Here is a 24,402-nt window from a genome sequence, read left to right as displayed (position 1 = left end):
TGTTGGTAGGATGGTGGAGGAATCATAGTCACTCAGCTGACTTAGTTAAATTTAGTAATATTACCCTATTGCCAAAGAACAACTGGCATTAGAATCCCTAGCTCTCTGGCTGCCTTCATGCCCAAAGGAGCAAACCCCCAACTCTTCCCCACACTTTTCATGAAAATAGGTGGGGAAAAAAGGCACCTAGACAGAATCAGAAATTTGAAGAACTAATGAAAGCAATTTGGCCCATGACACCTGATCTAGATTTATTCAACCCAGTTCTAAAACAGCACATTACAGATACTGAAAACGTGAAATCAAAACAAAATACTGGAAATATTGAGCAGCACCTATGGAGAAAAATCATTTACTCATCTGTTTTATCATTTATTGGTAATTTACTGTCATTGTCAAAAGCTACATTTACTAAACCATGTAAGCAACACATTTACAGGGTAGTTAAAAAAATTAAAAGATATCAAAATACAAATAGAAAGTACCACATTATTTATAAACAAAATTTCTTAGCATTTTCAGAATCACAGGCAGATCTCTTTCTTGATATTGGTATATCCTTATTCACAACCTGGCTCTGATTCTCAACTTCAACCTGGCTCTGATTCTCTTTCAAGCAGCTGGAAATCTGAAATAAGAATAAAGGTTTCAAGTCATCCATTTGGGCCCAGACTTACAATTTACATGTCAGAAGTGGGATATGAATTATTGAGCAATACTACTTGGTGAACAATAGAATTGCTGATATTGCCATATAAACATCATATTGTTTATGAAACTCCCAACATCCATTTTACAGTGCCATACAGTGTACTAGTTAGTTATACTTTGGCAGTAATACTCAAATCAGAAATTGAATAGTCTAGCATGCACATGCAATTTTATCTGGATCTGGCTTGAGTGGAACAACAAACAGGATCCTGAATGTTAAATCAGGCTCAAAGATCATTTTTGAAAATTTCATTTTATTATATACAGGAGACAGACTCTAGGATTTGGAAGAGTAAACCATATTGTCCATCAAGCCTGGCCAACCATCACACATGACCATGCTTGATCCTGACTACTCCACATATTCTTTAATCCCCGAGACACCAAAAATCTGTCTAACCCAGTTTTAATTTTATGACAGAGCACGTGCAACTGTGGTACATAGAATTCCAAAGATTTACGATGACTTGAGTGAAATACTTTCTTATGCGAAAGTGAGGACTACAGGTGCTGGAGATTAGAGCTGAAAGTGTGGTGCTAAAAAGCACAGTAGGTCAGGAAGCATCCAAGGAACGGGAGAATCGATGTTTCGGGAAAAAGCCCTTCATCAGGATACCAGAAACATTGATTCTCCTGCTCCTCGGATGCTGGCTGACCTGCTGTGCTTTTCCAGCATCACACTATTGACCGAAATAATTTCTTAGCTCAATCCCAAAACATCAGCCTCAATCGGAAGATTATGCTCCCATGTTTTAGACTCTTCAACAAGCAGAAACAATCCCCCAGTGTTCATCCCATTAAGCTCCCTCAGAAATCTTATGTTTCAAGGAGATTGCCTCAAATTTTCCAATCTTCACTGGCGAGAACAAATTTGTATGACCTCTCATCATAGGAGAATCCCCATGAGCTTAGGGACTAATTTATTTGAACCTTCATTGTGCCAACTCTAGTGAAAGTACAGGTGCGAATTTAAATTATACCCTTCCTTAGCCAGGCAGGTTGTTCAGATGGTATTAATAGTTATTAAATACAACATTATGCAACAGTTTTCATGGGCAGTTAAAGTTCTTAAACGTAAAAGGAGACAAAAAGGGAGAGATATTGTTTGCACAAAGTAAATAACAGCAGTGTTTATCAGGCATCAACATCTGATCATTCAGAACTTATGGCATTTCTTTTAATCCACTTAGCTTTATAGTTTATATTTGCATTATTAATAGCAAACTTTGTTATCCTTCTTTTTCCAGCGAGATATCGACCACTATTAGCAAAAACCCGCTTTTATTTGGAATACAAGTTGTTTGGGGAGTTGATGGGAAGTAGTTATATAAACTGAAGAGAAAAGATAGCATGTATCTCCAAGCCACGTGCAAACTAACTAACAAATAATGAGTCTAACTGCATAGAGTCAGATGTACAGCATGGAAGCAGACCCTTCGGCCCAACTCATCCATGTCGACCAGATATCCTAACCTAATCTAGTCCCATTTGCCAGCATATGACCCATATTCCTCCAAACCTTTCCTATTCATATACCCATCCAGATGCCTTTTAAACTATGTAATTGTACCAGCCTCCACCATTTCCTCTGGCAGCTCATTCCATATACTCACCACCCTCTGCGTGAAAAGGTTGCCTCTTATGTCTCTTTTATATCTTTCCCCTCTCACCCTAAACCTATGCTATCAAATGCTTGACTCCCCCACCCAAGGTAAAAGACTGTCTATTTACCCTATCCATACCACATATGCTTTTATGAACCTCAATAAGGTCACCCTTCAACCTCCAACACTCCAGGGAAAACAGCCCCAGCCTCTCCCGATAGCTCAAATCCTCCAACCCTAGCAACATCCTTGTAAATCTTTTCTGAACTCTTTCAGGTTTCACAACATCTTTGCGATAGGAATGAGACCAGAACTGCACACAATATTCCAAAGTGGCCTAACCAATGTGTCATACAAATATCATACAGAATACCATTACCAGATTCACAACATGTAGTCATGATACTTATATAAACGGAAGGTGTTTTAACTAAAAGACAGCACCATAATCTTAAAGCTTTTCTGGGATTTAATAGTGAGACTTAAAAACTTTGTTTAAAAAAAAAATTCACACTTTCCTTCTCAACATTTGCTCTTGCGTTCTGGAGATGCCAGTTCTCCATTAATCAGCATTTATTGTTGTTAATTTTCTCTCTATATAACCATTTTTCATGATTTAAAGTTGATGATGAATTGCTAAACTATTCAAATATGAAGGCATTTAAGCTTAGCTCAAGCATGCTACGGTCTTGCCCAACATCTAAGTATCAACATTGCTGCAAGCACAGATAGAAGTCATGAACAGGACCTTTGACTGACTCCTTTCACCAAACTCAACCAAAACTGATGTCAGCCATGAAACCCATCCCTAACTGATACTGACTAACTCAAATACAAACAAGACAGCAATCCATCATCGTTCCTGCCTTAGCTGGACCAGAACCAGACTTCCTATTAAATTGACTGAATAATGTAAGTGTTTATGCATGAAATTTAAGCATATAGGACAAAAGGTTGGATCGTCATTTTTAAAATTGTTTTTATTAACCATGATATTTATTTCACATTTTTTTCCAAATGTAAACTTCAAACCATAGCTGGACAATTGGATTCCCTGCAGACCAAGGTGCCGACCACGGGAGGGAGGGGAAGGAAGGAAAGAAAAAAAAAGGGAAAAAAAAGGAAAGGACAAAAAAGGAAAGTAAAAAAAGAAAGAAAAAAAGGAAAGAAAAAAAAGGAAAAAAAAGGAAGGAAACAAATAAATAAATAAATAAATAAATAAATAAAATGGATTCTGGAATTATGCCTTTGTGCATTTGGTAGTTATTTGCAAAGCAGTTTTGGCCTGCCCTAGGAACACAAAAGTTACACATTCCACCCATTACCCTGCAAGTTGAGGAAGTTTGAACATACCTCATCTTTTTTTGCTTGTGTTGCATATTTTAATGTCCATTGTTTTGCATTTTCTAAAAAAGACTGTCTGTTGTATTTGAATTCAGATGACTAAAACAAAAAGAAAAACCACATTAAGTACTTAATTCTATCTTTAGAATGCATTTTATTAGCTTGCAGTAAAACTGAAAGGAGACTAGAAAACAATTCAAACAGGGATCTTTGCCTGTTGGAAAGTACCAGTTTGTTAGTTCTCTCAACTAGCCACAAAAAGACATGACCCACTCTCATTCGTATCCTTACATACTGATAAGGAAAGACACCACTTCAACTGGGACAACACATCCATCCTAGGACAAGCCAAACAAAGACACGAGAATTCCAAGAAGGATGGCATTCCAACCAGAACTCTATCAACAAACAGTGATTTGGATCTCATTTACCAACCCCTGGGAGAAACAGGAAATGACATCACCATAGGAAATTGTCATCACAGGAAATGACATCACCAACCAAAGGAAACCCAAACATATAAATAGAAAGCGGGCTACACGGCCACCAGTGGTTCATCCGGAGGCTCACTGAAGATGTTGCCTAGTATGGTAACGAAACATATGAAAACGAACCTTCCAGCTCAGTGCATTCAGAACCTCAATCTGACCTACAAATCCTCTCAAAACTCGCTAATATTTCAGAACACATTGTTATCAACTTTATTATTTCTAATACTAAATTACTTGTGGAGTTGATTAATCTGATCTTAGCATGATCCAAGGGCCAAAAACGTGAAGAAACCTAGTGCTAATTAAATTCAGTAATGTATTGACAAGGCTAAAAGTTTACCAGCTACCTCCTAACAATCCAGATTTCGACTTATTCAATAATTCACTTTTTGTAGGACTAAATTTAAAGTTAAGCAACAGATGTGTTTAGCACTGCAATGAACTTGTAAGAATTTCAGAGTCTCTCATCCTTTTGACAACTTCCATTTGTCATGCTTAACTTGAATTTTCAAAAAATGTAAAATTCAAATCTGCGTTTTGTCTATCGGACGCAAATTGAGTAAGCTGTTATTTAACAGTAAATCAGTGCATGGGTGCTATTTTGGGTCACACCTCGTTTGTCCTTTTACAGTAGTTATTTTGCACAGAACTGTAATAGCAATTTGTAACACTAGAGGACCTCTGCGAGCTTAAAAAAACTGCTAAAGGCCTGGAATCAGTATGCCACTTTTCCAAAAGCTAACTTAAAATTAACTGCAAACATGCAACTAATTTATAATATTTAACTAAGATAATAAAAATGTATGTGATCACTGATTGGACTAAGCATTTTCAAATGAAGAATGTTAGCATAACTTAAATATGTTCGCTGGGAGTACTCAAGTACATTGACACTGGTGAATGAAATAAATTTTCATGAAGAACCTGGATTTAAAACTTAATTTTTGCTGGAAAATTAACAGAAATTGATAAATGCTAAATAATGTGTTTTCAAAAATTAATTCTGATGCTTCCATCTGGCAGGAAGTGCCACTAGCATTTTATTAAAACATAACTACTCAGCAACTGATTTATTTACACACATCTTAATCCAAATAAAAAAAGAGAATTAACACAGCAGCTATTTTTGAAAGCTCAAACTAATGTTTAAAACTCAATAATATGAAAGGAAATAAAATGATAATTACATTAAGAAAAATTATTTTAGGAACAGGTACTATTCACTCTTGTATCAAGAATAATAGGGTTGGGGATTTTAACTTTCCAAACATCGACAGGGATTGCCTAGTGTTAAAGGTTTAGATGGAGAGAATTTCTTAAGTGTGTACAAGACAATTTTCTGATTCAGTATGTGGATGTACCTACTAGAGAAGGTGCAAAACTTGACCTACTCTTGGGAAATAAGGCAGGGCAGGTGACTGAGGTGACAGTGGGGGAGCACTTTGGGGCCAGCAACCATAATTCTATTCGTTTTAAAATAGTGATGGAAAAGGATAGACCAGATCTAAAAGTTGAAGTTCTAAATTGGAGAAAGGCCAATTTTGACGGTATTAGGCAAGAACTTTCAAAAGCTGATTGGAGGCAGATGTTCACAGGTAAATGGACGGCTGGAAAATGGGAAGCCTTCAGAAATGAGATCACAAGAATCCAAAGTATGTTTCTAACAGGGTGAAAAGGAAGGCTGGTAGGTATAGGGAATGCTGGATGACTAAAGAAATTGAGGGTTTGGTTAAGGAAAAGAAGGAAGCATATGTCAGGTAAAGATAGGATAGATCGAGAATCCCTAGAAGAGTGTAAAGAAAGGAGTATACTTAAGAGGGAAATCAGGAGGGCAAAACGGGGACATGAGATAGCGTTGGCAAATAGAGTTAAGGAGAATCCAAAGGGTTTTTACAAATAAAAAGGACAAAAAAAAAGGTAACTAGGGAGAGAATAGGGCCCCTCAAAGATCAGCAAGGCGGCCTTTGTGTGGAGCCACAGAAAATGGGGGAAGATACTAAATTAATATTTTGCAACAGTATTTACTGTGGAAAAGGATATGGAAGATATAGACTGTAGGGAAATAGATGGTGACATCTTGCAAAACGTCCAGCACTTCCTCCTCTGTAATCTGGATGTCTTGAAACGGTTAAAGGTGGATAAATCCCCAGGACCTGATCAGGTGTACCAGAGAACTCTGTGGGAAGCTAGAGAAGTGATTGCTGGACCTCTTGCTGAGATATTTGTATCATCGATAGTCACAGGTGAGTTGCCGGAAGACTGGAGGTTGGCAAACGTGGTGCCACTGTTTAAGAAGGGTGGTAAAGACAAGCCAGGGAATTATAGACCAGTGAGCCTGACCTCAGTGGTGGGCAAGTTGTTTTAGGGAATCCTGAGGGACAGGATGTACATGTATTTGGAAAGGCAAGGCCCGATTAGGGATAGTCAACATGGCTTTGTGCGTGGGAAATCATGTCTCAAACTTGATCGAGTTTTTTTGAAGTAGTAGTAAAGAAGATTAATGAGGGCAGAGCAGTAGATTTAATCTACATAAACTTCAGTCAGGCGTTTGACAAGGTTCCCCATGGGTGACTGATTAGCAAGGTTAGATCTCATGGAATAAAGGGAGAACTAGCCATTTGGATACAGAACTGGCTCAATGGTAGAAGACAAAGGGTGGTGGTGGTAGAGGGTTGTTTTTCAGACTGGAGGCCTGTGACCAGTGGAGTGCCACAAGGATCAGTGCTGGGTCCTCTACTTTTTGTCATTTACATAAATGATTTGGATGCGAGCATAAGAGGTACAGTTAGTAAATTTGCAGATGACACCAAAATTAGAGGTGCAGTGGACAGCGAAAGGGGTTACCTCAAATTACAACAGGATCTGGACAAGATGGGCCAATGGGCTGAGAAGTGGCAGATGGAGTTCAATTCAGATAAATGCAAGGTGCTGCATTTTGGGAAAGCAAGTGTTAGCAGGACTTATACACTTAATGGTAAGGTCCGAGGGAGTGTTGCTGAACAAAGAGACCTTGGAGTGCAGGTTCATAGCTCCTTGAAAGTGGAGTCACAGGTAGATAGGATAGTGAAGGTGGTGTTTGGTATGCTTTCCTTTATCGGTCAAAGCATTGAGTACATGAGTTGGGAGGTCATGTTGCGGCTGTACAGGACATTGATTAGACCCCTGTTGGAATATTACGTGCAATTCTGGTCTCCTTGCTATCGGAAAGATGTTGTGAAACTTGAAAGGGTTCAGAAAAGATTTACAAGGATAGTGCCAAGGTTGGAGGATTTGAGCTAGAGAGAGGCTGAACAGGCGTGGGCGGTTTTCCCTGGAGCGTCAGAGGCTGAGGGGTGACTTTATAGAGGTTTACAAAATTATGAGGGGCATGGATAGGGTAAATCTTTTTCCTGGGATCGGGGATTCAGAACTAGAGGGCATAGGTTTTGGGTGAGAGGGGAAAGATATAAAAGAGACCTAAGGGGCAACGTTTTCATGCAGAGGGTGGTACGTGTATGGAATGAGCTGCCAGAGGATGTGGTGGAGGCTGGTACAATTGCAACATCTAAGAGGCATTTGGAGGGGGTATATGAATAGGAAGGGTTTGGAGGGATATGGGCCGGGTGCTGGCAGGTGGGACTAGATTGGGTTGGGATCTCTGGTCGGCGTTGACAAGGTGGACCGAAGGGTCTGGTTCCATGCTGTATATCTCTATGACTCTATTTGATGGTATCATGAATGACCTGTAACCTATCTTTGTTTGGAACCTTGTCTCCACAACCCTTATTTCATATACAAGCAAACACTAAACTTCAGATTTTAAAATTAATGAATAAGCATAAATTCCTTTGAGAGAGATGGTTGGACACTTCTGCTGTTTTTTTACAGATTTCTCTCCTTAATGGTCTTGCTTGAAGTTTATGCTTATGTCCTCTTGTCTGAGACTCCCCAAGGAACAAAGTAAAGGAAAACAACTATCAGTGCCTTTCACAAACATAAAACCTCAATCAAATTACTGCTTAACCTTCTATACTCCAAGAAAAACAAGTTTAGTTTATGTAGCCATTGCTCAACCTAACCCTCAAAGCTCTGTTGGCATGTTTTGTTACTTGATTTTAAGATGCAATGCCCAGAATTGTACTTGATACACCACTTGGTGGACCAGGGCTTCGAAAAGATGTCAAAATAAAACAAAACTTCTTTCCTTTTCTTGTCAAGTCTATAGGGGCAGGTTCACCATTCTAGTGACTTTTTCCATTGGATCAATTTCATTCCGAACTCTACCCCATTTAAAAATGAATTAAGTCCATCCTTTTTTGTGCAAAATGGTTGACCCTACCTTTATCTGGTTTGAAATCTTAGTTAATCCATCAATTTTTCATTATAGAATTTTATTTAGTGTTGTGGGTGGGAGCAAAAGATAAATGTGAAATCATAATAGCCCTACCAGATCATAGGGCTGCTCTTTCATTAAAGAGGATTGACTGGTGGTGGCTTAACAGGAGGGCAATCGTGCTTCAGATGGTGGGAGAGTTTGAGAAGGTTAGTTCTTCATGGTAACTTCAGCTAGTGTGGAATTGAACCCATGCTACAGAAATCACTCTACATCACAAACTAGCTGACCAGCCAGCCAAGGCATTGAAAGAGAGAGAAAAAAGTGACTTGATCAGCAGTAGCAGACAGTTAAGCAAGCATGTTATGATTCTCAGTCCTGATTTTTGACTAGAATGAATGCAGAGAAGAATAAATCACCTGTGGTTAACAAATATAGTCAAAGAGTTTCTAATCAAAAAATCTAAGCCATATAAAAGGAGCAAAATCAAGGAGTAGGACAGAATTTTTTTTAAAAAAAGGAATCAGATTTGGCTGATCAAAAAGCTAACAGTGAAGACGAATAATTATGAAAATATGTCAGCAGAACTAATGGCTGCATCCTAATGTTTTACAGGAAGCGGTTGCAGAGGTAATGGAAACATTGAGATATTGTATGTGGGTTGGAATACTGTTAACGTGATGACTATATTCACGAAGGGAGACAGAAAGCTAGTCGGTCTAATATCTGTCATTGGGAAAATCTTGGAGAAGGGAGGAACAGCGGGACATTTAGAAAAGTTTGTCTTTGATGATCGAACAAGAACAGTTGGTAAAGGGGAACCAGTAGATGCAATGTATTTGGATATTCAGAAGGCATTTTATCAAATGTTACAGAAAATCTTGTTGTACAAGATTGAAACTCACATTATTCGGAGCAATATAGTAGATGCATTGAGAATTGGTTAACATACAAAAGATAGAGGTTCAGGACTGATAGGTCTCTTTTCAGGTTGGAAAGGGCTAACTAATGAAACAGAATGGAGAGATGAGAATATAAGGAATCTGCAAGGGGATAGTGAGAGGTTGAGGGAGTGAGCAAAACATTGTCATATGAAGTTTAATAAAGGAAACAGAGGTCATGCACCTTAGGTAGGAAGTAGAGTGTGGGGTGCTGGAAAAGCAGAGCAGGTCAGGCAGCATCTGAGGAGCAGGAGAATTGCATTTTGGGCATTAGCCCTTCATCAGGAATGAGACTTTCTCCCACTTGTGGTAGGAAGAATCAAAAAGACAGACTATTACTTAAATGGCGAGTAACAAAAAAAACACAGCACACTTGGATCTTGGGTGTTATTCTCGATAAAAGATAATGTTAGCATGCAGAAGGTACAAATAATTAAGATGGCAAATGGGAATTTTAGTCTTTAATGCTAGGGAATTGGAGTTTAAAAATAGACAAGTCATATTACAACCTTTATATGCTGCACTTGGAGTACCATATATAATTTCTGTCTCATATTTAATAAAGGATACAGTAGTAGTGGAGGCTGTTGAAAAGGATTCATCAGGCCAATTCCTAGGTTGAAGTGGTTGACTTATCAAGAACATTTAAACAACTTAGGCCTTTATTCATGAGAAGTTAGAAGAATGAATGAGAGATGATTTTATTGAATCATTAAAGATTTGAGGGGTCTTAGCACTACAGATTTTGAGAAAATGTTCCCATTAATGGGAGAATCGTGAACTAGGGCACGTAATTACCAAATAAGGGGACGCTCATTTAAAAGACCATAAGACATAGGAGTGGAAGTAAGGCCATTCGGCCCATCGAGTCCACTCCGCCATTCAATCATGGCTGATGCGCATTTCAGCTCCACTTACCAGCATTCTCCCCATAGCCCTTAATTCCTCTAGACAACAAGAATCTATCAATCTCGGCCTTGAAGACATTTAGAGTCCCGGCTTCCACTGCACTCCGTGGCAATGAATTCCTCAGGCCCACCACTCTCTGGCTGAAGAAATGTCTCCGCATTTCTGTTCTGAAATGACCCCCTCTAATTCTAAGGCTGTGTCCACGGGTCCTAGTCTCCTCGCCTAATGGAAACAATTTCCTAGCATCCACCTTTTCCAAGCCGTGTATTATTTTGTACGTCTCTATTAAGTCTCCCCTTAATCTTCTAAACTCCAACGAATACAATCCCAGTATCCTCAGCCGTTCCTCATATGCTAGACCTGTCATTCCAGGGATCATCCGTGTGAATCTCCGCTGGACACGTTCCAGTGCCAGTATGTCCTGATACAAAGCAATTTCTTATCCCAACAACCAGCGATTGTCTGAAATTATGTACTTAAGAGTTGTGGAGACTAGACCACTTCAAACACTTTAAAAGATGGATACATTTTTGAAATATCTAAGAGGTGGAGGTGCCAGTGTTAGACTGGGGTGGACAAAGTCAGAAGTCACACGACACCAGGTTCAATTTATCGTCGAGTCACATTAAATGTTGGACACACTGGTCTGAATTTGTAAAGGTCAGCTCATTGAGTGTGGTCACTCCTGTATTTGTAGGAAAGCACCAAATAGCATGCTGCCCGATAGCCTGTCCATGCTCAAATTCACCATTGAAATGGAGCAGTCTAATGAACTCCCTTACCTCAAGGTGGTAGTTGAGAAATCTGTACTTGGATGCTCTTCTACTACTGTCAACCACAATTACACTTTGCCTGGTCAACATACATGTTGAGACTATTACAACTGTGAGAAGATGGGATACAGCAATTTTCTCACCATGCAAGCTAGACATTGAAATAAAAGCCTTAGGCATAGGAATAGAAGTGGGACCTGCAACACCATTCAACAAGATCACGGTTGCCTCAATTCTGCCAGCTCAGCATTCCTGATGAAGAGCTTTCACCTGAAATGTAGATTCTCCTGTTCCTCAGATGCTGCCTAACTTGCACCACTTTTCCAGCACCACATTTTTTGACTGACTCTCCAGCATCTTCAGTTGTCACTTTCTTCTAGTCAGCATAACTGTCAACTTCCCTGTTACTTCCCTTAATAAGATGTAGGAGCAGAAGTAGGCCATTGTAGCTACACCTCTGATAGCCATAACATTGTTCTTGCAAATTTCAATCTGCAGCAAACTCATTTACCTTGTACTTAAAATGTGTAGTATATAAAACAACACCTTCATTCCGCATTGGCCACACCTTCCCTCACAGTTGTCCCCTTATCTGTTGTGCCTGAAGTTAGATTCCTGATCCTTTCCATACTGTCTGCCCTGTTACTTGTTCTGGAAACTTGCATAACCTCACGTGAACCCTTTCCCCTTCAGTTTTTTTCCATAATTTTCCATGCAAGTCCCCATTATTTAGATTAAAGCTAAATCTACAGCTTTTAAATTATTTCAGAAACCACACGACACCAGGTTATAGTCCAACAAGTTCATTTGAAATGTACTAGCTTTCAAACACAGTAGTGACCACACAATGCAGCAGCAGCGATAAGAGCCATGTTAAGTCAATGTGGAAAGGACAGCATCAGTGTACAAGGACAGGTTAGGATCCCTTGGCCAAATAAGGGGTGACTAGAGAGGCTTGAATAAGCTTAATAAGTGACATGGCTATCAAACACAGTAGTCACCATAATCAATGTGCAGATGTTTACAAATTCAGAACAGATTACTGTGATTCCAAGATAAGGCAGCAATACTGAACAGTCTCCACTGCTCCAAGGACTATACAAACAAAAAACTTAAAATCTGTCAGGCTCACAATATGGCACATTTGTGTTTGCTAGAAGCTACATGTAATATTATATCGAGCTTGTTCTTCTCCAAAAAAGGAATTTGTTCAGGCATTGAACCTTTGCAATTAAACAAATGTTTAGAGGACTAAGTTCCTTGAAGCATTCTGTGGTACATCTTGACTAAGTCAGCTTGACTTTTTTTAAAAATTTAAACAAAAACATTTGGAGAACAGATTCCTGATGCTTTCTCCATGGCAGTGCTTTGGTCAATTATTGTTCACTTACAAATTAATCAGCACTGTGTTTTTCATACAATATAAACTTATTGCTCCCTTTAAAAAGCTGTATTTCTTACATTTGCCTGGATGAGTACATGGTGAAAAACTTTAACAGCATATCTCTTAATAACAATACTCAATATTAACCATATTATGATTACCAAGTGTTGTGTTACTTAGCTAAAATTTGGACTATTCATTAGGAGAAAGTGAGGACTGCAGATATCGAAGATCAAAGTCAATAAGTGTGGTGCTGGAAAAGCACAGCCGGTCAGGCAGCACCGGAGGAGAGGTGACGTTGAGCATAAGCTCCCATTTCTGATGAAGAGCTGAAGCTCAAAAATAGACTCTCCTGCTCCTGCCTGACCAGCTGTGCTTTTCCAGCGCCCCATTTTTTGATGATTCAATACTAATTCTTATAAACGAATATCATTGCACTAGTTCTAGATAATTTTACTCCAGAAATTTACCATCTTTCTGGCTGAAGCGGTTCTGTTCTATTAAAGAAACAAATTGGAGAAACTCAGCAGGTCTGGTAGCACAATGCAGAATTAATGTTGAGTCCAGTGACTCTGTCAGAACTACTAGCAGTAAGGCATTTATTCTAAAGCTGAAGTTGGGGGTGGGAGGGAAGGAAGTCGTGAGGTGAGTGGATAAGTGATGGAGCCCAGAGGAGAGAGATATAAGAGGGGTATATCTCCTCATTTACCTCCCTTTCCATCTCTCTCTCTCTCTCTCTCTCTCTCTCTCTCTCTCTGTGTGAAGAATCAGCCTCAAAACGTGAATTTTGCTTTCTTCCCATGGATGCAGCCAGACTGGCTGAATTTCTCTGACAATTTCCATTTTTATTTCAGATCTCCAACATCCAGAGTTCTTGGTTTCAAACTTCATTACAGTCCTTCCAATGAGTTTCAAATTAATACATTCTGATACTTCACTGCCACCATTAGGAGGACTGTATACAACTTGTAATTCAGTTTTAAGTCATCCCTTATTCCTCAATTTTAAATCAGTCTATGCAGCTTTCTTCCTTTACATATATTCTCTCATTCTAGTGTTCAGTACAGTTAATCAATAAGGTTATTTTCCTCTTAGCTTCACTGAAAAATGCTGCACCCAAGATTATTAACTCCCTATTAGTCAGCTTGCAGCCAGAAATGGCCACATCACATATTAAGCTACATCCAAACCTCTCTAGTCACTGTTATATTCCAGATGTTGTACATTTGGCCAAGGGATCCTAACCAGTCCTTGTATCCTGTTGCTGAAATTTCCACATTAACATGGTTCTAACTGCTGCTGCTGCAACTGCTTCTGTTACTTTAGCATTCCCTTCACTTAGAGTATCAATATCTGTTGGAGATCTGAATTATACTTTTATTCAAAAGTTATTAATCTGTCATTTTCCTATTTTTCAGTCAGGGCTTCAAAAGATTAGTCAGCTAGCAGCCGCCTTCACTTATGCGTTGCACATTGTCTGCTCACTATCTCAATACTTACTTTTAAAAATATATAATGTGACTCAACATTTATTGCATACCTAAACAATTACAGGTTTTAAAATAAATTAACTCACAATATCAGCCATGAGGGGATCATCTGGATTAGGTTCTGACATCAGTAAGTGAATGGAGGTTAACACAGTAGAGAGATTAAGAGATGGCTTCCAGGCACCCTAGATAACAAAGTTACATCTTAACATATGGTTTGCTTTAGTAGTAAATAGAAGATTATTCAAATTAGGCATTTAATATTAGCATGTAAAACCCAAGTCCACATTTGAAAAATACTACTTACCATCAACTACATTTGAGCATTGTCAGTCAATAAATTTACAAAGCAAATAATTTAGATATTTAATTGTTAGAATCACCATCTCCACAAGTTTATAAAAACATACACAAAAGAAGAAACTAATATATTACTAATGCTTCAGAGTTGAGCGCGATAAATACACCTTATGAACTGCCTTGGGTGTCTCACGGCACAACAGAACTTTATTTTTAATTATAGCTACAGCCAAACTATTGCATTTGACAAATTGATGGAACAGGTAACATCTTTTCAAATAAAGAGGAGAAAAGCATATTAATAAAATAGCAACTTCAGATTTAATTGGTCTTCCCAATCTAAAAATATAAAACTGGTCACTATAATACTTGTCATTAAGGCAAGGTAAGCTGAATCGTTATATCTAATACCCATCACTGAATTTCATATTTTAGTGCCAAAGATACCAATGGTCAAAATGCTTTCTCTGTTTTGTCGTAGATTAAGAAGTATATTCAAGACAGAGATCGAGAGATTTTAAAAAAAAATTATAAAAAAAAATAAAAAAAAATCGGTAAGCAATCAAAGACTGAGGAAAGGCCAGGAAACTGCAGTAAGGATTATTGGATCACAGCCATGGTCTCAATAATGGTAGAGTGGACATGATGGGTCAAATGATATATTTCAGCCTTTATCTCTTATGGTCTTAAGGGTAGGATACTGGGATTTCTTCAGTTCTTTGTTTTCTAGTGATGATATCACTGTGATCCTTGATTAAGCAGCCATCAGTTGGACTGAAGGCTTTGCCAGAGTTTGAAACTTTTCTTTTCAAATTCATTTAGACCTGGGTTTTCTTTTATTCAGGGGGAGTAAGTCAGAGACAGAGCAAGGAAGTTGGCTTTTTTTGCAGGCTTCTGGAGGTTTCAGCAGTTGCTGTCAGGTTTGTGGAAAGCTACAGCTTACGGCAGATCCCAAAGCTGTTGCTGGGCAGTTTCTTTAAACTCAAAGCCAGCAAGTCTCAAAAGTATCAAATCTAATTTCTCTAAACATTGCATGTTGTTCTAGTGATTACCACCCATTCAAATTTTCATTTGGGTTCTTGTATAAAACTAATTCCAAACTTCCATTTCTCAGTTTACATTTCCAAATACAATGTCAATCTTGTCCACTGAAATCTTAACAGACATTGACAACTATGAACTGATTTTTTTTTAAATCAGAAAACAATTCTGGTTTTACTAGAGTAGACACTGACAACAGATGCAGAGCTCATTGCCTGCAGGCAGAACTCAGTTAAAACTGATGGATGACACCAAAAGCAGACCAACATTTTCACAGCTGCCACAAGGTGGTGCCAATGACAAAGTCTCCCCCAGATGCTGCAAACAGAAAAGAAACAAAACATGACTGAAGAAAAATCATTTGGTGTTTTGACAGAAATCATACAATGGGTTTGAGAGATAAAGAGGAGAGGAGGGTTGGGAAGGAGAGAGGTGGATGCAGGGTGAAGCTGATAAGTTGGAGCAGAGGATGGAGCAGATAGGTGGGAGAGGTTCAAGAGGGCAGTGTCGAGTTGGAGGGTTGGATCTGGGATAAAGGTGGGGGCAGGGGAGAGGAGGAAACTGGTGAAATCAACGTGGAGTCTGAGGGAAAGCAACAGAAACAGCAGATGTAGTCTCCTCTACATTGGGGAGACATGTCGCCAACTTGCAGAACGTTTCAAAGAACGTCCCTGGCTCACACGTACCAACCAACCCCACTGCCCAGTGGCCGATCACTTCAACTCCCCCTACCATTTCGCCAAGGACATTCAAGTCCTGGGCCTCCTCCACTGCCAAATCCTAACCACCCGACGCCTGGAGGAAGAATGCCTCTTCTTCTGCCTTGGAACCCTCCAACCACACGGCAATGTCGACTTCTAGTTTCCTCATCTCCTCCCCACCCCTCCCCCTCCCCCCACCCTTATCCGACTCACCTTCTTGAACTTCTCCCACCTATCCGCTTCACCCTCCACTGACTTATCACCACTACCCCTCCACCTGCATCTACCCATCACCTTCCTAGCTAGTTCCCCCAGTCCCACCCCCTCCTATTTATCTCTCAGCCCCCTTGCCACCATCCCCCTCACTCCATTCCCGATGGAGGGCTTGTGCCTGAAATGTTGACTTTCCTGCTCCTCGGATGCTGACTGACTTGTTGTGCTTTCCAGCACCACACTTGATGGTATTAAGAGCCAAGTATAGCATAAAATAGGCAGCTACGAAGCTCTTACTCTGCCTCCCTCAACTATGGCTTTTTGAAAATACTTCTGTTCCATAGTCATTTTTTGTTAAAAGTTATCGTTGTGTCCCTCAAGGTTAATGAATTTGTGAATTTTCAGAAGAGGGTTTAATTTAGGATTAAAAATTGGCTCAGACATGCCAGAAGTGTAGGATAGATTCCAATAGAGAACAAAGGAGGTAAAGTATGTGATAGCAATCTATAGAATCAACTACAATTTATGACTGAAATACTGTTAATAATCATAGAAGTTTAAATAATCATAGAACCCCTACAGTGTGGGAACAGGCCCTTCAGCCCAATAAGTCCACACCAACCCTCTAAAGAGTAACCCACCCAAAACCATTCCCCTACCCTATATTTACCCCTGACTAATGCGCCTACACATCCGGAACACTGTGCAATTTAACATGGCCAATTCACCTAACCTGCATATCTTTGGATTATGCGAAGAAACTGGAGTACATGGAAAAAAACCCACGCAGACATGGGGAGAAAGTGCAAACTCCATAGAGACAAGTTGCCCAAGGCTGGAATTGAACCCGGGTCCGTGGCACTGAGGCAGCAATGCTAACCACTGAGCCACCGTGATGAGAACGCAAGAACTGGTCTTTGGTATTAGTGAACATCAGATTTCCTGTGGAGTCGAAAGGTATTTTCAAAACACAAAACATAAGCATTTTCAAAAGTCAGCAGCAATTGGCGAAGATCTTTACTCAAGGTATTTTCCCATTGGAAATTCTGCCTCTAAAATTAAACTTTATCATCATTCATTGTGACCATTAAGAACACTAAAATTAAGACTGATAATTTACTCGGTCGATATACTACATACTGAAGTTCTGATAAAAAGGTAACAGCGATTTTAAGGTGCCACACCAGTTTGTAGATTGTCTATCTTTTTCTGTTATTAACGAGAAAAGCTCCTTTCAACATTGTGGAGCAATTCAACTTGTCCAATTGCCGAAACAGTCACTTTCAAGTGAAAATATCAATAGCATTTATATCCTGAAAAACAATTCTAATTACCTTCGGAGGCAGCTTCAAGATATCTAGGCAGATCCTTCCCGCAGTATCAATGTTAGGATGGTAGATTGGGGTCAGAAACCGAATTTTTGGAGGCTCAAATGGATATCTAAAATCAAGACAATTAAAAAAAACATTAATTCAAGAATCAATTGTTTAACAGATCTTAACATTTATTAGTGAGACAGGATAATATTACAGTTTAGTCATTTTAAAATTAAATCCTCTCAAATTATATCTACATATAGATCAATAGTGAATTACTTAACATATAAATCTAGAAAATTGGACAAGGAGACCATTTGGTTGATCATATTTACACACATATTAGAAAGTGAGACTTAGTTTCACATCAACTATAATTGTATAGTCACACAAACTCATTGTTGATAAACAAGCTAAATACAGAATGTCAGATACTTGACTACGATGGGCATCAAGGATTACCAGAAAACAATTATGATTGAAAAACTGGCAAATCATCTTATCCTAGCTCTGTCAGAGCAGAAAATAAGAAGCTCAATACTCTACCACACTCAGCCAAGAATGGCTAATTCTGTGATATTCAGTATTTAACTTTGAAGACCCACACCCAAGTAATTATCAGCAGTCATTAAGGACCATACATCTTTAAAAAAATAAATGAACTGTGTTAGGTAGCTGCTGTACTACACTATAGATTGTTAAAATAAAACCTGGTATAATTGTGGGATAATTTTGTATATATCCAACCACCACGCAAGTGCAATGACATTATTGTGGAATTATCATTTTATTTTGGATGGAACCTTGGTCAGTGAAACCAATGCCTTCCCTAGTTCAGCAGGTTTGAATTGGATATGACAAAACTCAAATTCGTACTGCTGTGGTAATATCTGAAGTTGCATCAGGTCTCAAACAGCTCTTTGTAAAAAGGCATCACCAGATTAGCTGAAAAGGAGACAAATATTTATAAATCTCTGTAAGGACATGAAGTTAGATATCTATGTCTCCACTTTAAGAGGAATTACTTCAGCTTGAGATTTTCCCCATTTCACATCACAGCATTTCAGCAAAACTCAAATTAATGCTTTACTATTAATATTAGTCAGAACCAATAAAGTTGTGGCATGAATATATTCAGGTATAGTACATTTTTAACACAAGTGTGTTTCAATAACTGCTTTTATATTTGGCACAGACATATGGAAGGCTACATTTAACATGCCACTGCCGTCAGTTTATCAAACCAGTGAGTACGTGAAGAGTTATACAGTGTAAAGAAAAATGATAGCAAGAAAATTAAAATACTTGATAAATTAAAAATTGTACCTTTCAGGAACAATAATTTCAAGATTAAATATTCCTCCTTCATAGGGTGAATTGACACTTCCCAAAATCTCTGAAGAAAAGGAAGTCAGGAACGTTAATATAATTTTTGATTAGTCCAGAGAGAGTAGGAGTCAAACAAACACATGGATGTCACTCATGACACTTTGGATTAAAGGCAGAACAGTAATTGAAAAACTAGTTTTAATTAACAATCTAATTCAAAAAAGGGTACTAAAATGTTTTCAGCAATAAGAACTGGCAATGTTCTACATTAAGGATAACAAAGGGTTACTAATACACACTAATACCAATCCCCAAGTAATTTTACCGACTGCAAAACAGGCAACTATAGGTGAACTTTAAGTTACATTCATTAGGACAGGGAAATAATTAATACTAATTCCAACAAGGAAAATGACTAGATGCATAACAGCAACATTCTGTATTTTTGATGACATATCTAGATTTTATTTGGCTGAATTACAAAACTTAGATTCACTTCTAATGTTTACATTTCCATCAGTTTCAACACAAAAGTTTACATATCTTGAATAACCAGGAACCAGAAGGGCATCTACGCAATTAATTGAGTTCAGCGAAGAGTTAAAAATATTCGTAATTACCCACAAGATGAAAGTGTAAAGTATTACAACAATGGTCATAAATAAAGGATCAGAGAATGGATACTTAACATACTGCAATTAACATTTGAAAAAAATGAAATCAAGATACAACAGGAAAGGAATCCCATTATTTTTCATTAAATTGAAGATCTAACAAAATAACAGTACAAAATCGGATTTCACCAAATATATTACACCAAGAGTTAAAAAGTTCATTTTTGGAATTTATTTTTGTCATCGGATGTCATACTGGCAAGACCTGCATTTGTTGCTCATTCCTAATTGCCCTGAAGACCCATGATGATGGTGGTGAGCCACCTTCTTGAACCACTGCAGTCCACCTGGTGTATACCCAGAAGACAACCAGACATTCTACTACAGTCATGTGTAGTTGGTTAGCATCTCTGCACCAACTTACAGTCAAGTACTACAAAACCTTTGAGACACCATTCTGTATGCATTACTGATGCAAACGATTGCAGCTTGACAACATACATTCTCACTGATATTAAAGAGCAGTTAGCGATTATAATAAAAGTAACTACTTTAGAGTTATTAGTTGTTGTGAATGGAGTTAATAAAGTCATACTAATGTTATGGACCACACCAAGCCCCCTCAAAATATATTAAGATAGCCAAGACCCCAACTTTTAAAGGCAAGTGTAACGTGTTGTGTTCCAGATGCAATTCAATAGGTCAAACTAACAGGATTGAGGCAAAGCACTTTATTTTTAAACCATAGTTAAAATACAAACAAATTAAAGAAGAAATTGGAATAACTGATCTCTACTGGAAAACTTAAGATAATAGATTATTAACTACTAAACAGCTGCTCCAATATAGTGACGTGCCATAAACATACCCTTGGCAAAGGCAAATTCAGTAAAATGGATTGTCTCACATGCAATTCTTACAGCAGACAGCATTCCAGCTTTTAGCTGTATCAGAGAGAAGAATAAGAGCTTCCACATTCAACTTCAAGATCCCAGCAACTGCTGAAAGTTAAACGAAAGTCCTGGTTCCGCAGGAGTTTGACCCTAACCCTTCATTCTGCTTCTATATTTCAAACCCTTAAAAAAAAACCCAAGGCCTCACAAGTTGTTTACTTTATTGGCTTGGAACAGACCGCTCAGTACCTTTGCCTCAATCTCTCTTCATAAAAAGACCAGGACAAAATACATCTCTTAAAGCCATAATATCAAATTAGTTAATATGCACTTATGTTGAACTAATATCTGTCATCCTTTGGCAAGCACAAGTGAATACTTGCATTACACTCCTGTTGTAGACCGCTTTTGCTTGGAGGAGAAGAGAATAACAGAGGGGTGGAAGAAGTTATTTAATCAGGCAGGAGGGTAGCAAAATGAGGCAGCACCACCAATTAAAGCCAGTGAGTATTAAATGCCCAGTTTAATTCCTCATTGCACCATCATATACTAACCTACCAATAGGTAGGTATCTGCCTTATGGGAAAACACTGAACTTTTTTCTTGCAGACTCCCAGAGGGGTGCCTGACAGGAACGGAGTGCACCAAAAACCTTCTCCTTAGCCAAATATTCCGGTCACCACCAGTTTCTGGTGTCTGGATCCTTTCTTAACCGGAGGCCTCAGGTAGGTCCAGTGCCATCAAGGTCCCCAGCAGTGCTGCTGGGTACAGGGTAACTCCCACGTGACCATCCAGCAACTCTGGACTGAGGGGGGATGGGGCTATTAGTTTGTTGAATGCTATAAATTTTCCTCAAAAGGGGTGACACAGGAGTCTCTCCAGCTGGGTGCACAGACAATCATTACTAACCACAGACAGAATCTGGTGGAAGCAATCAATCCGGAACAAAGCCAATTAGGAGGAAAAGTAAAGTCAAAATTCCACTTAAAGCTCTGACTGTACACTTTAAAGATTAGCTGACATTATACTTTTAAAAATCACAACACCAGGTAATAGTCCAACAGGTCTAATTGGGAGCACTAGCTTTCAGTGCTCTGCTCCATCAGGTGGTTGTGGAGTATAAGATTGTAAGACAGAATTTATAGCAAAAGTTTAGTGTGATGTAACTGAAATTATACACTGAAAAATAGTTTGTTTGTAGAGTCTCTCATCGATTAAAATGACCATGATAGTTTTACTTTTACTTCTTTCATATGAAAATCGTAGAACTTTTTAAAAAAAAATTACATTCTCAAGTTACATACTCACTTGCAATTAAACCTGTTGGACTACAACCTGGTGTGTGATTTTTAACTTTGTACACCTCAGTCCAACACAGTCATCTCCTTATCATTATACTTTTAGTAAGGGAAGGCTGAGCACAAATCTCCAAAGTTAAAAAAAAATCACAACACCAGGTATAGTCCAACAGGTTTAATTGGAAGCACTAGCTTTCGGAGCGCTGCTCCTTCATCAGGTGGTTGTGGAGAACACAATTGTAAGGCACAGAATTTATAGCAAAAAATTACAGTGTGATGTAACTGAAATTATATGTTGAAAAATACCTTTCATCTGTTCAAATACTATGATAGTTTTGCTTCTTTCATGTGTAAATCACAATTTTTTTTTAAAGTTGCATTCTCAGGCTAACTGTAACAATTGGTGTTAGTTAGACAACATGCTGAAGGTGTTAGCCCCCCGTGTTCTCTTTCTGTGCCAGGATGTTTAGATTGATTCTAATCTAAAAAAACAAGATAACAATAGTTTTACATGATTTCATGCAGTTTTTGAGCAAAGTACAATGTAACTCTGCAATTATAAATTCACCCCACAAACGTATATGTGTGTATGTGGATCTTTGTGTCTGTCTGGGGTGGGGGGAAAGTTGAGAATGCGAGTGTGTACGTGTGTGTATGTGAGTGTAGAGTGTCTTAAGTCTGTGAGGGGGTGCATGTGTGTGTATGTCTGGGGTAGGGGGTTGCAAATGTCTGAGAAAGAGTGAGTATATGTGTGTGCATGAGAGACTTAGAGTGGTCTAAGTCTCAAGAGGATGCATGTGAATGTGTGGGAGCATGTGTGCCTGTAAGGGTGTGTGCTTGTGTGTCTGTGTGAGAGGAGTGTCTGTGTGTGTACACAGTGCAATGGTGGTCACCTGTATTGTGACATGAACCCAAGATCACAATTGAGGCCCTCCCGATGGGTATGGAACTTAGCTATCAGCCTCTGCTCGGCCACTTTTCGCTGCTGCCTGTCCCGAAGTTTACCTTGGGAGGATGATCACCCAAAGGTCAAATGCCCTGGACCAGTGAAGTGTTCCCCAACTGGGAGGGAACACTCCTGTCTGTTGATAACTATAACCTGGTGTTGTGAGATTTTTAACTTTGTACACCCCAGTCCAACACCAGGATCACCAAATCATGACAAATCTCTAGTGTGCAAAACAAAACATACGGGCTCGTAAATCATCCATTTGGTCATTATTTTGCCAACAGGAGACTCCAGGCGGGGGCTGGCTTGCCAACAACTGCATTTCTTTCTTTAACCTCGAAGCTCTTTGCATCGTCTGGCAATCAACCTGCAGCACAAACAAAAGTGAGAATTACAGCTGCAAATCACATCAGCATCGCACCTCAGCATGATAAATATCTCACTCAGACTATTATCAAAGCCTGAAGTTTAAAAAAAAATCACACAACAGCAGGCTATAGTCCAAATGGGATATTTGGAAGCACTAGCTTTAAGAGTGCTGCTCCTTCATCAGGTTTATAATATATTGTATTATGTTATAATACTAAATAAAACTATATATTTAATAAAACTATTTGTAAGTATACACACACATAAATTATATATAAAAACATACATAATTAAGAACACCTGGTGTGTGATGTTTAAGTGTGTGCACCCCCTGATTACCCAAAGCCCTGGTTGTGCAGCTTTAGTGGTTGTTGTTGTTGTTTGAGTGAGGGATTCAGGAGGACATTCCCAAATTGGGAGCCCGGGCCCTGAATCGCAGCATCAAACACTCTCCCCCACATTACAGACACTGTCTAATCAAACAGCCCCTGAAGGCCGGACACTACCCTCCGGCTGGACGGGTACACTCCAGCCCGCTCTGTGAAAGCCCCGGGGGGAGGAAGGGGTCCCAGTCCCGCAACACCACCGCGAGAATTAACATTTAAACTGACCGCCGGCAAAACGGAACAAATAACCGCCAGGGCGGCAGGAGGGAAAACCCGGGGCTGGATCGGCACAGGGAGGAGGCAGGAGGGAAAACCCGGGGCTGGATCCGCACGGAGAGGAGGCAGGAGGGAAAACCCGGGGCTGGATCCGCACGGAGAGGAGGCAGGAGGGAAAACCCGGGGCTGGATCGGCACAGGGAGGAGGCAGGAGGGAAAACCCGGGGCTGGATCGGCACAGGGAGGAGGCAGGAGGGAAAACCCGGGGCTGGATCCGCACAGGGAGGAGGCAGGAGGGAAAACCCGGGGCTGGATCCGCACGGAGAGGAGGCAGGAGGGAAAACCCGGGGCTGGATCCGCACAGGGAGGGGGCAGGAGGGAAAACCCGGGGCTGGATCCGCACAGGGAGGGGGCAGGAGGGAAAACCCGGGGCTGGATCCGCACAGGGAGGCGGCAGGAGGGAAGACCCGGGGCTGGATCCGCACAGGGAGGAGGCAGGAGGGAAGACCCGGGGCTGGATCCGCACAGGGAGGGGGCAGGAGGGAAGACCCGGGGCTGGATCCGCACAGGGAGGGGGCAGGAGGGAAGACCCGGGGCTGGATCCGCACAGGGAGGGGGCAGGAGGGAAGACCCGGGGCTGGATCCGCACAGGGAGGGGGCAGGAGGGAAGACCCGGGGCTGGATCCGCACAGGGAGGGGGCAGGAGGGAAGACCCGGGGCTGGATCCGCACAGGGAGGAGGCAGGAGGGTAAACCCGGGGCTGGATCGGCACGGAGAGGGGGCAGGAGGGAAAACCCGGGGCTGGATCGGCACGGAGA

General features: G+C 39.9%; 1 protein-coding gene across 5 annotated transcripts; it reads right to left on the bottom strand.

Moving 5' to 3' along the window:
• Nucleotides 1-359: 359 nt before the first annotated feature.
• ube2t (ubiquitin-conjugating enzyme E2T (putative)) lies at nt 360-23,701 on the bottom strand. Of its 5 annotated transcripts, none has more exons than XM_072563197.1 (7): nt 23,594-23,699; nt 22,857-22,980; nt 18,857-18,926; nt 17,549-17,654; nt 14,046-14,144; nt 3,669-3,758; nt 360-628 (listed from the first exon to the last, which is right to left on the bottom strand). In XM_072563197.1, the coding sequence occupies exons 2-7, from the start codon at nt 22,963-22,965 to the stop codon at nt 494-496; spliced, it is 609 nt and encodes a 202-aa protein (XP_072419298.1). In that variant the 5' UTR covers nt 22,966-22,980; nt 23,594-23,699; the 3' UTR covers nt 360-493. The 5 variants fall into 5 exon arrangements, with proteins under 5 accessions (XP_072419298.1, XP_072419299.1, XP_072419300.1 ...); XM_072563198.1 differs by lacking the exon at nt 23,594-23,699 and adding an exon at nt 23,489-23,587; XM_072563199.1 differs by lacking the exon at nt 23,594-23,699 and adding an exon at nt 23,269-23,473.
• Between the last annotated feature and the right edge of the window lie 701 nt (nt 23,702-24,402).

The sequence above is a fragment of the Chiloscyllium punctatum genome, chromosome 45 (assembly GCF_047496795.1).
Source record: "Chiloscyllium punctatum isolate Juve2018m chromosome 45, sChiPun1.3, whole genome shotgun sequence".
In the NCBI taxonomy this organism is placed as follows: Eukaryota; Metazoa; Chordata; class Chondrichthyes; order Orectolobiformes; family Hemiscylliidae; genus Chiloscyllium; species Chiloscyllium punctatum.
The sequence above is the reverse complement of the archived record's forward strand: the minus strand, read 5'-3'. Positions and strand labels throughout refer to the sequence as shown.

Excerpts from the sequence above, each read along its gene's own strand:
- ube2t (XM_072563197.1), bottom strand. The coding sequence starts at position 22,965 with ATGCAAAGAGCTTCGAGGTTAAAGAAAGAAATGCAGTTGTTGGCAAGC. Across the intron at positions 18,927-22,856 it reads AATGGATGATTTACGAGCCC|AGATTTTGGGAAGTGTCAAT; the intron begins GTATGTTTTGTT and ends CCTTTTCTTCAG. Across the intron at positions 629-3,668 it reads CACAAGCAAAAAAAGATGAG|ATTTCCAGCTGCTTGAAAGA; the intron begins GTATGTTCAAAC and ends TTCTTATTTCAG.